The 15,237-nt window shown below is 46.8% G+C and overlaps 1 protein-coding gene and 2 pseudogenes across 1 annotated transcript in view; 2 read left to right on the top strand and 1 right to left on the bottom strand.

Moving 5' to 3' along the window:
• The window catches only part of PARP1 (poly(ADP-ribose) polymerase 1), a 56,269-nt gene that overhangs the window by 31,423 nt on the left and 9,609 nt on the right, over positions 1–15,237 (top strand). Inside the window, exons 10-17 of the mRNA XM_004699950.2 lie at positions 161–403; positions 666–734; positions 964–1,096; positions 3,384–3,579; positions 9,353–9,481; positions 10,594–10,677; positions 11,732–11,854; positions 14,193–14,321. Coding sequence (XP_004700007.1) covers positions 161–403; positions 666–734; positions 964–1,096; positions 3,384–3,579; positions 9,353–9,481; positions 10,594–10,677; positions 11,732–11,854; positions 14,193–14,321 — 1,106 coding nt within the window. The remainder of the gene's footprint in view (positions 1–160; positions 404–665; positions 735–963; positions 1,097–3,383; positions 3,580–9,352; positions 9,482–10,593; positions 10,678–11,731; positions 11,855–14,192; positions 14,322–15,237) is intronic.
• LOC105978342 lies at positions 7,471–8,164 on the bottom strand (annotated as a pseudogene).
• Positions 12,238–12,494, top strand: LOC105978341 (annotated as a pseudogene).

Genomic DNA, 15,237 nt, shown 5'->3' with positions numbered 1-15,237 from the left:
GTGGTCTTCAACGGCAAGCCTGGCACATTAACTATTTGCCCCACTCAGAGACTCTTGAATGTTTGGAAACACTCTGTAAATGTAACTCTGTAGTTACATTTATGTAGAGATTTCCGTATAGTCTTAAACGCACTTTCTGGTCCTCCTGCGATTTGAACAGAGGAGGTGGAGAAGATGACCAAGAAGATGCAGGAAATAAAAGAAGCCAACATCCGCGTTGTGTCTGAGGATTTCCTCCAGGACATCTCAGGTTCCACCAAGAGCCTTCAGGAGCTATTTTCAGTGCATGTATTGTCCACCTGGGGGCCTAAGGTGAAGACGGAGCCTGTGGAAGCCGTGGTTCCAAAGGCAAAGTCAGGGTCTACACTGCCCAAGAAGAGCAAGGCCCCGGTCAAGGAGGAAGGTAAGGGCATTCTGCTCGTCCTGCCACAGGGCTTGGCAGCCACACTGCTGCCCAGAGCCCCTCCCTGTACATTCCTGAGATGGTCTGTGGGGTGCTGCCTATGCCAGTGTTCTCAGCTCTGTTTCCGCTGGGCGTAAAAGGGAGGGACTCTGAGGGGTGGTGGGCTATCCACAGAGGCCACGCTGGTGAGCAGTGCAAGTGGAAAGAGCTCTTGTTCGTTGTTTTTAACTTAATGTTGACATCTTTCCACCCTTGCCCCAAGATAATAACAAATCTGAGAAGAGAATGAAGTTGACTCTCAAAGGAGGGGCAGCTGTGGACCCTGACTCTGGTAAGCAGCAGGGTGGGCTGCTCCCACCCCGTTGGATAGGAGTGGGGGCGGGAGGGATGGTGCCTTGGCCCTTGTCTTCCCCTCACAGCCTCCCCCGTGTTGAGAACACATGTGTTTGTTAGTGGTGTGAGTGTGTCCAGGCAGATGTGACCCCGTGTCTTGAAGTCCCCCTTCTCTGTAAGTGTGCCAACGCTTCACAGAGCCCCATAGCAGCTTTGCCTTGTGACAGGTCTAGAACATTCCGCACATGTCCTGGAGAAAGGTGGAAAGGTCTTCAGTGCCACGCTGGGCCTGGTGGACATCATCAAAGGAACCAATTCCTACTACAAGCTACAGCTTCTGGAGGATGATAAAGAAAGCAGGTGTGTTCTGGAAAGGGGAGTGTGCCCCCTAAAAGGCATAGCCATTGTCTGTAGCATTCATGCTAACTACATGCTAACATGTAGTTAAACCATGTAAATAGAGAATTACGGTAGCCCTAATCACAGGATAAGAGTATTAGGAGGTTTTAAAGAGCCAAGGGGAGCTATTGCCAACCTTCTGCCCAATCTTTACAGTTGTGTGGTGATATTACATATGCTTCCAGTAATTTTACATGTATATACCATATATATTCCAGTATAAGACAACCCGAATATCAGCGAGGCACCTAATTTTATCATAAAAGTGTGCTGGAAAACTCGATTTATACACAAGTATATATGGCATGTACACACATAGGTATATAATCCATTGGGCATATATATACTCTCAGAATCTTTGGGTGGTGTAGTTACCAGCTCAAGCCTGCGCAGAAACACGCTGGAAGACCAGGCTCATGGTCTGTACCAAAGCCACAGCATTACAGAGCAGTTCTACCAGTACACACGGAGGCCGTACATTGGAACTGACCCACGAGCACCTAACGGCAGCAGCAATCTTTTAAGCTACTTAGAAGTATCTAGGGTTTTTGGTTTTGGTTTGGTTTTGGTTTCTAGCACCATTGCATATATTTGGAAACTGAAAAAATAAAGTTGGGCAAGCCTTGAGCTGACTTTAATGGTATTTCCGCTTTCTGGTTGCTCGGGATGTTTGTGGTACTTTTGGTTTTGTTGGTTCGGTTTATTTGTCTCTTTTTCCTGGACCATGTTGGAAACAGGCCACTTCTAAGTATTTGGAGAGGGTGAGGGACTGTCCTGGCTTTAAGCATCCACGTATGTCCTGGCCGGGCAGCCTTCCTCTCCACCACCACATGGGACAAGGCTCTATGCAAAATGGTAGGATTCACAGAGAGGGTTCCGCTGTTAAATTCTAATCAGGTTTGGGGACGTGTACTCTTTTCTGGTGACTTAGATTGATTGACTTACAAGGTAAAAGGCTTGTGTGGGCAAACCAGAATCAAACTGAACTGCTATCAGGTTGATTCAAAGTACCCCTACAAGGCAGGGTAGAACTGCCCCTGTCCCCAACAGGTAATCCACTAGCCCACCTACCCACCAGGTCTCCTGGCTCGTCAGAAATTGTTTTCAGGTTTGGTCAGCATGGAAATTTTTACAGAAAAGTCCTTGCCCTTAACAGTAGTTAAGCACTCGACTGCTAACCAAGAAGTCAGCAGTTCAAACCCTCCAGCTGCTCCATTGGAGAAAGATGTAGCAACCACGCCAAAAAAAATTCCAACCTTTAAAACCCCACGAGGTGGGTCTCGTCTGTTCTGTAACAAACAACTCACTGCTGTTGAGTTGACTCAGACTCATAGTGACCCTGTAGAACAGCGTAGAACTTCTCCATGGGATTTCTAAGACTGTAAATCTCTACATGAGCGCATAGCCTCATGTGCATAGCACATGGCTCCTTTGGAACAGCAGGGGGATTTGAACTGCCAGCCTTGCAGTTAGTAGCCCGATGCTTATCCCAGTATGACACCAGGGCTCTATACTCTTCCTAGATGCTCACCATAAGTCAGTCAGCTTGGTAACAAGGATTTCAGTGGCGCAATAAAACTAGGAAGCCCCAACTCTTAGAGCTCTCTGGTTCTAGCTTTTAACAATACACATAAACCTTATATTTCTGATACAATGTTATATAAAAACTGGGTTTCTGTTACACAGTCAGTAAGAAAGTGGACTCACCCATACCTGAGCAGTACAGCACTTAGGGTTTAAGGTGGAAACTAGAGATGACAGCCTGGGTTTCTGGTGGCTACCCAGTCTTGAGTGGCATCGAGGTCTCTCTAATTATCAGTATTTTTAGGCTACAATTTGAATGGTTCCATCTTTCTGAATACATGACTTACAAGTGATACTATCTTCGAAGAGAAGAATGAGCTTTGTTTATGTAAAAGTCTACAAGCCCTAGAATCCTCTCCTCAAACTGAGTAGCCTAGGCAGAATTTAGCCTATTTGGGGGGCATTTTTTTTGCTAGTATAATTTGAAGATATTCTTTGATAACTTTAAACTTATTATCAATCTCACTTTAATAAATACTAAAATAAAGACCCTTTATTGGAATGTAGGTTCCTTTGTTCTCGTCAAGACTGTCCTTCGTCCCCATTGCTTTTGCCTGTTTGAAGTTCTTTCTCACCGTAGGCCAGTTGGGGTGGCAGAGAATGGAAATTCCCACTGAACTATGACCAAGTTGACCCACAAATTTGACCTTTCCACTCTCAATAGGTACTGGATATTCCGGTCCTGGGGCCGAGTGGGCACGGTCATTGGGAGTAACAAACTGGAGAAGATGCCATCTAAGGAGGATGCCATCGAGCACTTTATGAAGTTATATGAAGAGAAAACTGGGAATGCCTGGCACTCTAAGAACTTCACAAAGTATCCCAAAAAATTCTACCCTCTGGAGATTGACTACGGCCAGGTAATCACTAATGCTCTTTCGTACACTCTCTAGATCTGGTATAGGGAGAAAAAAAAAGCTCGCTGCATGGGGTCAATTCCAACTCATGGCACCCCTCTAGACTGAATAGAACTCTGCCCCTGTGGGTATCCGAGACTAACTATTTACAAGGTTAGAGCATCTTTCCTGGAGTGGCTCGTGGTTTCAAACCGCGGGCCTTGCTGTTAGCAACCTTACAAGTAACCTGCTATGCTACCTGGGGTCCTCTATTAGACTAAGAAAAGCCTGATTCTTTGGAACCCATGGCATGAACTAGAGATTGTGTCAGTAGCGAATTCTATCGCATATGTAAGGGAGAATTAACAAACTCTTCCCCCAAAAAAACAGAAAAGGAAAGAGCACTTCTCGACTCATTCTTTGAGGCCAGTCTTACCTGGGTACCAAAAGCAGATCGAAGAATAAACCGAAAGACCCCTTCTAGCAAACTGAATCATCAGCACTTAAAAAGGCTTACATGCTGCGGCCAAGTGGGATTTATCCCAAGCTTACAGGCTTGGCTCAATGATTGTGTACACCATAAGAATAAAGGGCAAAACCACTCTGTCATCTCAATGAAAAATACACGGACACCACTGCCATAGTCAGTTCCTACTTACGGGACCTGAAGGGATCGAGAGTGGCCCGTCATCAGGTTTCCAAGGCGGTAACTGCAGAAGCAGCTCCTCTTTCTCTTGGAGGGTGGTTGGTGGTGGTGACGGCCTGTTGCTTAATTCACTGCACCACCAGGCCTTCATCAGCTCCGTACAGGAAAAAAAAAACATTTGGCAAAATCCAACCCATTTTCATGATAAAACACTTGACAAACTAGAAGTGAAGTCCTGAGAGCCTCTGAGAATGGTGCAAGGGTTCCCGGTTGTCTGTGAAGCCGGCCTCGTTAAAAGGCAGGACAATGCCCAGATCCCAAATGAGCCCTTGGTTGTTTTGGGGTTTGTTTGTTTTTCATCATTTTATGGGGGGGGCCCATACAGCCGTTAACGCTATCTGTACATACATCCATGTGTCAAGTACATTTGAACATTTGTTGCCATCTCTCAAAGCATTTTCTTTCTGCTTGAGTCTTTGATATCAGCTCCTTCTTTTTTTCCCTCCTTCCCTCCCTCACGAGCACTTGATAATTTAAATTTTCTTTTTTTTCATGTCTTACACTGACCATTGTCTCGCTTCACCCACTTTTCTGTTGTCCATCCCCCAGGGAGAGGGTTACATGTAGGTCGTTGTGATCGGTTCCCCCTTTCTCCCTCCTCCTTCCCCTTCCCCTCCTGTTACCGCTACTCTCAGTCTTGGTGCTGAGGGGTTTTCTGTCTTGGGCTCCCTGTGTTTCCAGGTCCTATCTGTATCCGTGCACATCCCTCTGGTGTAGCCGGATTTGTAAGGTAGAATTGGGGTCATAATAGTGGTGAGGAGGGAAGCATTAAAGAACTAGAGGAAAATTGTGTGTCCAAATGAGGCTTTTTATCTGAACTGTGTTCATCATCGGTCATTGTTACCTGGTAGGTCATCAGGGTAGAATTAGTCACTCAACGTGCTTACTCTGCTGGATTCACAGTGAGGCAAGTGTCACAATGGCTCATTTGTGCTTTGAGTCTCTCTCAATTTGTTACCAGGCAGCCTTCCTTCCGTTGGTTGTCTCCTGGTTGATATTTCTGTGCCCCTTTGTTTTGGCAAAACCCTGGTGGTGCTGTGGGTTGCATACTGGACTCCCAGCCAAAAGGTCAGCAGTTCAATCCCACCAGCTTGTGCTTGATGAGATTGTTCCGGAAAAGCAGTGGTTCTCATCCTCCCTAATGCCACGACCCTTTAATGCAGTTCCTCATGTTGTGGTGGGCCCCAACCATAAAATTATTTTTGCTGCTACTTCATAACTGTAATTTTGCTACTTTTATGGAGGTCATTCGACCCCCAAAGGGCCACAGTCCACATGTTAAGAACCGCTGCTGTAAAGCTTCATCGTATCAGAAGCCTTTAAGGAGCAGTTCTGCTGTCTCATAGGGCTACTATAAATCAGAATTGACTCAGTGGTTGTGAGTTTGGCTTTTGAAAAATGTTTGCCTTGCTTTTATATGAAGACTATTTCATAATTAGGGAAGGAAGAGAGATTTGAAGTGGATCTGGATCTTTTCAGAATCCTTGAGACACCTGTCATAGAGGGAATTCCTTCATTGAGAGAGGCTGTCAGTGCAGAGTGTAATTTGTTCTTGCAGGATAATAGGGTTGAGACCTTGGACTTTATAATTGTAGAGCCCCTGCTGACTGAACTTTTTCTTCCTGATTTCAACAGTTTTATATATTGGCTTAGAAGTTAATCAGTTAAAATCATGGCATACATCCTTTTCAGTGTTTTTTAAATTTTCACTGGGGTTGTAATGCACCAGGCATTTCTCCATGTCTTCTACATCAGCATGTTGAACAGAAATTAAACACGAGCTGCACCTGTCATTAAATGCCATTTAATTGTTTCAGTACCCACATTGTAAAGCGTAAAAAGAAACAGGTTGAATTCTTGTGGTTTATTTAACCAGTCATATTCAAAAATATTATCTCAGCATGTATGAAAGAACAACATGAGTGATTTTATGTTCTCTTTTGTATACTAGGTTTTTAAAAGTCTGCTGTGTTCTTTGGCACAGCATGTCGCAGTTCAAACTGACCACATTACAGAATCTCAGTAGCCATATGTGGCAAGTGGCCACTGTGCTAAAACAATACCAATTTAGGATAAGGTGGCCAGATTTTAACATTGGTAAAACGGGATAAAACTCATATCCTGGCGAAATAGCCACATGGCAGCCGAAAACCGTATACCCTAGCTTCTCGTGCATTCTTTCCAAAAATCGGGACTTTTTTAAAACGCCACAGGACATGGGAAAAATTGTTAAAAAGCAGGACGTCTGGTCACCTTATATTTAGGACATTATGTCCCTACTGAGTGATGCTGCCCCTTGGGAGTGCGGGGTGATAGTGGGGGTTGAAAAGCAGATACCTACCCTTGTCCTGTCCTGTGGGCTATAGGACAACATTTTTCAATTGAAGGCTGCATGGAATTCCATCCTCCAGCTAATTATCAATTAGTAGGCCACTCATTTATAATTATCCAAACAACTCCTGCCCTCTTAGACATTTGAATTATTCTGAGATAGTTGCTATCAGGAGGCTGATTTACGACGCAGGTCGCACTCTTCACAGATATGGTGAATCGGTCCCCTTGCTAAAATGCATTTTTTATTGGACGGCGCTTTCAGACGTACACCCCTGAGTCCCCTGCTCCCAGCTGAAGTCACATGGAGAGAGACTCTACCGCCTGTATGCAGCTGTCTTTTTGCAGTCAGCCTGGTGCCAGTTTTCACGTTTTTGTGCTTTTTGTTAGTGGCATGGGATTGAAATGGTCACCAGTGTAGTGCTGAAATGCCCTCTGGTGTACCTAAGGCCTTCCAGAGGAAATGGCATGTGTCAGATAAGCCTGTTCACGTAGACCGACTGGCTGTGAGTTGAATGCTAATGAGTCAACAGTATTTATTTAAAGATGTCTTTAAATAGAAACACATAAAATAAAGATGTACTGAAATAAAAGTAGTTCAAATAGAAGCTCACGGGAATATTCTGTTTGACCCCCTAGAACCAAGGGTTCAGTATTGACTCAGTGTTCATGGTGACTCTGCAGAACATTTTTTTAAAAACTAAAAAAACAAATTCACTGCCAAGAAGTTGGTTCTGATTCATAGCAACCCTGTAGAACAGGGTAGAACTGCCCCTGTGGTTTTCCAAGACTAACTCTTGTGTGTGTGGCCTTCCATTTTATTTCATATGCCCCCCACAATAGCGACCCTTTTAATTTAAACTGAAAACCATCGATGATTACTGGGGGGCGGCAACAAAGGAACGGGTGTCAAAGACTGAGGACCCGGTGGAAGGTCGGCGAATCGTCTTGACTGGGCTCTTGAAGTTGCTGGCGGCTTGGAGCTGCAGCTGGTAGGCCATCGGGTGGATATTGAGACCATAGAGCCTCGGTACAAACTGGTGGACAGGCCTGCTGGATCAGTACTTTGGTGCACCACAAGGAGAATGTGAGGGAAGCCAATGCCAAAGTAGGTACCATCCAAGCGGTGCCACCTGAATGACTTGGGTGTGAACACATCCATGATCTGGGACAGTAGAGTTTCACCATGGCCTCACCTGGGACGTCTGACAGGCCAAAGGGAAGCATTGGCTGGTTCTCACAGTACACACGGGCACAGTAGCCAAAATCTCCTTGCTGGTACTTTTCCAACATCTGGGTGATGCCATGGTTGGTGAATATGTAGCGGGAGTGGATTAATCCACGCAGCATCTCTGCCGCCTGCTCAATCTGGTTGGGGTTGTCTTCCAGCTCTTCATAAGACTTTAGGACCAATATCATGTCTAGAGCCTGTCGATAGCGGGGAACCTGTTCATTGAGTCCTGTGAGGTTGAACTTACCTTGGATGTAGTCTTCATCCACGTCACAGAAGAATGCATTACCACGGAGCCCACAGAACCAGGAGATCCAGGACACCTCCTCTGAACTGCCCATCTCCGCGTCAGCTGCTGGGTGGGGACCGGGGCTGGGGCGGGGAGGGGAGTCGCCACTGGGGGCAGCGACCACTACAACAAAAGGCTGCAGACCGACCATGGGACTGTAACTCTTTACAAGAGTGGAAAGCCTCATCTTTCTCTCTGGGAGTGTCTGGTGGTTTTGATCTCCTGATTTTGTGGTTAGTAGCCCAGTACATAACCAGGGCTTCCTCTGAAGAACAGAAGCACAAGAATAAGCCACAATTGTGCCTCTATGGTCATTTCTCTTAGAAGTGGAGTTAACTGGATCACATTCAAAGACAACTTTTTAACATCGATAAGTAGCCCTCCCAGTGAAGGTAGGCCCAGCGAGTAAGAGAGTACATAAAAAACCCAGTATTCCAGCGAACGTATTTGCCGTAGTTAACAGCAGCCACCACAGAACTGGCTTTGATGCCCAGATTAGCGCACTACAGCCTGGGTGAGCCAGGTAGAGCCCAGTGCCAGTTATGTTCCTGAAAACACCAGCTACCACATTAACTGAAGGGGCACATTGAGGGTCAGGGTGCAGTCCCTGCTCTCCAAAGTGAGGTCGTTAAGGCAGTTTCAGTACAGGGAACCTGTATCCTCTAGATCGCAGAGGCTCAAGTGCTGTTAGTTGATTAGGGATCGTAGCCCCAGGGAGCAGTGTGTGATGAATGGCAAGCAAGATGGGGGAGGAGTTGTTCATAGTAAGATGCATTTTAACTCATCACTGGCTGGCAGTCAACTGGACTAATGATGTGATCCTGTGGGGCTGTACAAGAAGGTTGTATAGACACATTTCTAATGGTCTGTTGGGTGAGGGATGTGTTGTTGGTCTAAGGTTCCCATCACAGCTCCAGTCCTTCCAGGTTGTGCATCGTTGGCCCCTGGCAGGTAATGCATCAACAGCCCAAGTTAAAGGTGAAACACAGGCGGGGAGAGCCTCAAGGGAGCAAGAGCACCTGCAGGCTAGAGTCAAGGAGGTGCTGCAGTGGCCGCTGGACCAGGAAACTAGATCTGCTGGAGGGGCATCCTCCCTGTTGGAAGCATTGCCTGAACCTTTTTTGGTTAACACACAGCCCTCTGTGCTGACAGCACTCCATTTTATGCCCTTATCCGCAGCCTACCCTTTGCTGGGATTGTGAGACCTGGATATGTCTGATTGGGTGTCTTTTTCCTGAAGGATGAAGAGGCAGTGAAGAAGCTAACAATAAACCCTGGCACCAAGTCCAAGCTCGCCAGACCAGTTCAGGAGCTCATTAAGATGATCTTTGATGTGGAAAGTATGAAGAAGGCCATGGTGGAATATGAGGTTATAACACTTTATGATTGTTTTTTAAGGCTGTGTTTGCCAGGGATGAGGATTTAAGCGCTGGGCCATTGACAAACTCTGCAGCTGTTCTTGTTTCTTTCAGCATTCCAATTCCTTCTATCCGTTTTCAACCTGCGTATCACAAGTCAGAGGCCTCGTATCAATTCCATAGCGAACAAAAACACCTCGACATATAGCGTCCGAAATGTTTTATCTCACAATTTTGGAGCATGGAAGTCCGAGTTAGTCTCCCTCTGAGGGGCTGGCGAGGCCCTGTCCTCTAATGTTTCTGGAGGAAGAGCCTTGATCGTCTGATAGCCTGAAGTGTGCCTTGACGGTCCGTGACTCTTCATATGGCCCTCCTGGTGTCTGGGTCTGTTCCATACGTATATTGGGACACCAATCATGTAGGGTTAAGATCCACCTTACTCTAGTGCTGACCGACCGGCTGTTACCATCTCCAAAGGCTCTATTAACAAGTTCACAGTCACAGATACAACATAACTAGGACCCTCCCTCCCCTAGCCACCAAGCCCAGAGCCTTCAGGCTGCTCTTGAAAGCAGTTGTGGTGGGTTGATGACTTTGTTTACCCTGGATTCCTAGGCACCAACTGAGGGCGAGAGGCACTAACCAGCCTTGTCCCTTCCTGGATGGTATTCGGCCTCTTCCTCGCCTCCCACAGATACCTGGACTGGAGTCCCTTTTAGAAGTTCAGCTCGTTAGAGAACACGGTTATGTCACAGCCTCCCTATAGACTTACTGCCTGGACACTGGGCTCCCAGAGAAGGCCCCCTAGGGCAGTCTAAGATGGGAAGCCAGGACAGACTGACCTTCTCCCTTGCTTTGGAGGTGGACAGAAATTAGGCTGTCTCTTCTTTGAGAAGTGCTAGGTGATGTCAGACCGAGCATGGGGTAGAGAAATGTCCATCCCAACATAGATGAAGTGAGTAGATGCCTTCTTCACATGTGCTTGCCCCATAGCCCTGCTCTGCACAGGCCCGGGCAGGCTCCTTGTGTTCGTGGCCGACCCCAGGCCAGCACTCCCCTCCCCACACTCCGTGATGCCTGCTTCAAAGGGGAAATCCCTTCTCTTCTCTCTCTCTCCCTCCAGATCGACCTTCAGAAGATGCCCTTGGGGAAGCTGAGCAAAAGGCAAATCCAGGCAGCATACTCCATCCTCAGTGAAGTCCAACAGGTAAGCAAGAGGTTTGCTTCTCATTCACAGTGGAAAACAGCCCACAGTGGCCCACACACCATTCCCAGGCAACAAGGAGTACTAAGGCACACTACACAAGCCTTTGGAATTGTCAGCCTCACTGATAAATGGCAAAGGACTGCTATATAGAAAACCAATGAGTAGCCATGGTTTCCACTGTTAGATATGTACTAAACCCCCTACAACAGTTGAAGAGGTGGGTTGTCCTCTGGTGGCCCTATGGTTAGTTGGACGTTTCAGCTGCTAACCAAAGGTTTGGTGGTTCGAACCCACCCAGTGGCTCCATAGGAAAGACTTGGCAGTCTGCCTCGGGCCTAGGATTAAGGCACTGTTCTGTTTTGTCACAAGGGTCACCCACCAACAGCGTCCTTAATAGAAAAATAAATAGTTCTGGTTTGATTGTGTTGGTGTCCTTCAGGGTTGAACCCAAAACCTAAACCCTCTTCTGTTGGGACCATTCCCACGGGGCCGAGTAGAGCTGCTCTATGGGGTTGCTGAGCCTGTAAATCTTAATGGGAGAAAACGGCCAGGGTTTGGTGGCTTTGATTCACTGATCTCTGGACCCGCATTTCCCAGTGCTTAACCCACTGCACAACCAGGGATCCTCTTTAAGGGTTGGGCTGAGTTTCTTTTCCAGATGCTTAGAAATCATCCAGTAGAGAAGGCTAAATATTTCTCATCCATTGGTCAGTCAACATTTTCTAAGCCCTTACCAGCTTCCCCGCGCCTCCCTTGTCCGTTCACACACACACATCTTCCAGGCGCAGTGTTAGCATCTTGTTTTGGAATACCGCACTTCTCTGTACAAATGAAATTTTTCTAGGGAAGTCCATTGTGTGTTAAACTACTGTTGGAGAGCATGGGGATCCTGCCATGTCTTGAGTGTGGCCTCTTGGTACTCGTCCTTAGTGTTCTGGCTCATGTGTGAACACTGCTAGCCCTGGACTCAACTGTAGCATTCGTTTTCTAAAGACAGATCCTGGGGGCTGAGAGCTGTGTCTGAGGTCCCGTTCTGGACTCTTCCTCCCTACAGGCAGTGTCCCAGGGCAGCAGCGACTCCCAGATCCTGGATCTCTCAAATCGCTTCTATACCCTGATCCCTCACGACTTCGGGATGAAGAAGCCTCCTCTCCTGAATAATGCTGACAGTGTACAGGTATGCCACCCAGGGTTCAGGGAACTGCAGGTGTGTTGGGCACAAAGGTGTTGGTCCTGTCTCATGCCCCTTCCGAGGCCATCTTGGAGAAAAAGCCACTGGAGAAGAAGAATAATTTCCTTCTGGCACCATCTACTCTCCTCTGCCTCGTGAGGTGGCGAAGCTGGCTCCTGGTGATTTGTAGCATCTTTAGTGTAGTTGTCACCTGGCACCAGGGTGTGTGAGAGAGAAAGATAGTTCTCCCCTCGGCCATCTAAACTCCACCTCTCACGTGTCCCAGAGAGCATTACAAGAAATCAGACTCCTGAGTGGGCTGGTGACCCCGGGAAGGAGGGAGGTATGGGTGGTTGGACTGAGCCTATGATCTGCCACCCTCCGCTCTCCACCAGTACCAGAACTGGCAGGAGGTTAGCCGAGCCACCAAGCAGCTTTACCTCACTGACCCAATGAAGCCACATGTGGTTCTTAAATACAGGCATACTATAGGGAGTCTGTGTGTGAACATAAATGGTGATTTAGTTTGTCTCAAGCACAGAGCAGACTAAGCTCAAGATGTAAAGCAGTTGAGAAATTCCACAGTCAACTAATGCAGCTTAGGGTAGCCAAGGAATCCCGAAATGTTGCCATGGAAACAGACTGAAAGATTCACAACGAAGACATGTGTTTTAGGAAGTAAATATCTTGAATTAGAGCAAGTTTTGGAATAGAACATGCATTATGTAATTGAGTATGCTATTATCTGAGAGATCTTTTTTGGTACTTTATTTTTTAATGTTTATGTTCAAGAGCTAGAGTGCATTTATTTATTTTTGGAAATTGAGCAAGTCATGCTTCTAAAATTTCACACATTATGTTAGACAAAATGTATGATTATTTCTCTAGTAAGTTTGTGTCAATAAAAGGAAGTGGTGTTAACAAACCCAGGGACAAGGGAACAACAAGTGATCCAAGTTGGTGGTGAGGTGGGTGTGGGAGGCCTGGTAGGGCATGATCAAGGATAACTTAACAAAGAGGAATTGCTGAAACCCTGGTGGGGACTGAGCATGATAGTGGGACAGGAGGAAAGTCCAGCGAAATAGAGGAAAGAGCTGGGAGGCAAGGGCATTTATAGAGGTCTAGATAAAGACATGTACATATACAAATATATTTATATATGAGGATGGGGAAATAGATCTATGTGCTTATATTTATAGTTTTAGTATTAAGGTAGCAGAAAGACATTGGACCTCCACTCAAGTACTCCCTCAATGCAAGAATACTTTCTTCTACTAAATTGGCATTCTATGATGTTCACCTTCCCAACACAACCGCTGAAGACAAAGCGAGTGAATAAGCAAAAGTGGTGAAGAAAGCTGATGGTGCCCGGCTATCAAAAGATAGAGAGTCTGGGGTCTTAAAAGCTTGAAAGTAAACAAGCGGCTATCTAGCTCAGAAGCAACAAAACCCACATGAAAGAACACATCAGCCTGTGTGATCACAAGGTGCCGAAGGGATCAGTTATCCGGTGTTAAAGAACAAAAAATCATATCATTGTGTGCTCACCTCCACGATATGATTGCTGAAGACAAATGGGTGCATAAGCAAATGTGACGAAGAAAGCTGATGGTGCCTGGCTATCAAAAGGTATAGCTTCTAGGGTCTTAAAGGCTTGAAGGTAAACAAGCGGCCATCTAGCTCAAAAGCAACAAAGCCCACATGGAAGAAGCACACCAGCCTGTGCAATCACAAGGTGTCGAAGGGATCAGGTATAAGGCATCATCAGAACAAGAAATCTTAACCATAGTGAATGATGGGGGGAGTGCAGAGTGGAGACCCAAAGCCCATTTGTAGGCCACTGGAGATCCCCTTGCAGAGGGGTCTCTGGGAGGAGACCAGCCAGATGGTGCGATGTAGCAACGATGGAAAATGCAACTTTCCTCTACTTTCTAAATGCGCGCCCCTACGCTCCCCACTATCATGATCTGAATTCTACCTTACAAGTCTGACTAGACCAGAGGATGTACACTGGTACAGATAGGAACGGGAAACACAGGGAATCCAGGGCGGATGATCCCTTCAGGACCAGTGGTGTGAGTGGCGATACTGGGAGGGTGGGTTGGAAAGAGGGAACCGATTACAAGGATCTACATGTGACCTCCCTGGGGGACAGACAACAGAAAAGTGGGTGACGGGGGAGACGTCGGACAGGGCAAGATATGACAAAATAATAATTTATAAATTATCAAGGGCTCATGAGGGAGGGGGTAAAAATGAGCCGATGCCAGGGGAGAGCAAATGTTCTGAGAATGACGAGGGCAATCTCGGCTCTTAACCTGAGGCTTCTCTTGTGCTCCTCCAGGCCAAAGTAGAAATGCTGGACAACCTTCTGGATATCGAGGTGGCTTACAGTCTTCTTAGGGGCGGGTCTGATGACAGCAGCAAGGACCCCATCGATGTGAATTACGAGAAGCTCAAGACGGAGATTAAGGTAACATGGCTGCCCTTACTGAAGCCTCCTACACACTCAGCACAGGAGCGGTAGTTCCCTCACCTGATCTGCATCGGGGTCGCTGGAGAGCCCGCTGCAGCCCAGAGATCTGATGCTTCTTTGAGAACGTCAAGGGATTTCACCTGTAAATAATTCCCCTGTTTGCAAAGCAGGCTCCCAGACAAGAGCTCATCTTGGAATAAAGACTGATTTTCAAGGAGCTAAAGAACCACCACCACCCCACCCACCCATCTAGAAACTGGTTGCCTTGTTTGTCCGAATAGAACTGTACTCCACGGGGTTATCGCTGAGGGTTCGTCCGGCTTTTCCTCTAGGACACCTCTTGGCACTGTAGGTGTTCACACCTCCCTGGGACTCCTGAACCTAGAGAGGAGTGCTGGCTGCCGTTTGTTATTCTGGGACGGGGCATAAACCTGCAGGCCTTACTTCCAGTTTGCTGTTTCAGAAATGTAAATGGCTGGTGGCAGCTGTGGGAAAAAACACAATGCTTAGATTGACTTTTCTTCGGGGTTGAAGTGGCCCTGGTGTTGCACACACAGTCCTTGAACTTAAAAAAAAAATAACCCTCAGTTTTACTTTCGTTGAGAATACACCCAGGCAGAACCGTTTCTGTAGGTACCGTTCAGTGGCGGGGATTGCACTCTGAGGCGTACGGACACCCTGCCTGTCAAGTTGTTCTTTCTGGAAGGTGGTTCTTCAAAGAGCACGGGGTTCAAGGACATTCTTGGCGAGAGAAGATACAGTGTTGTTTGGTTTTAAGAAAACTTTGGGGGATCATTAAGGTTTAAAGATGATCTCCGGGCAATAGTTAGTCCTTAAGTTTAGTGTGTTGGGCACTCAGGCTGAAACCACCCTGCCTAGGCCAACCAAAGGCTAGCGATGTGTTCCACTCCTG

The sequence above is a fragment of the Echinops telfairi genome, unplaced genomic scaffold, assembly GCF_000313985.2.
Source record: "Echinops telfairi isolate 266 unplaced genomic scaffold, ASM31398v2 ScPeMD7_7424;HRSCAF=8462, whole genome shotgun sequence".
Taxonomy (NCBI): Eukaryota; Metazoa; Chordata; class Mammalia; order Afrosoricida; family Tenrecidae; genus Echinops; species Echinops telfairi.
The sequence above is the reverse complement of the archived record's forward strand: the minus strand, read 5'-3'. Positions and strand labels throughout refer to the sequence as shown.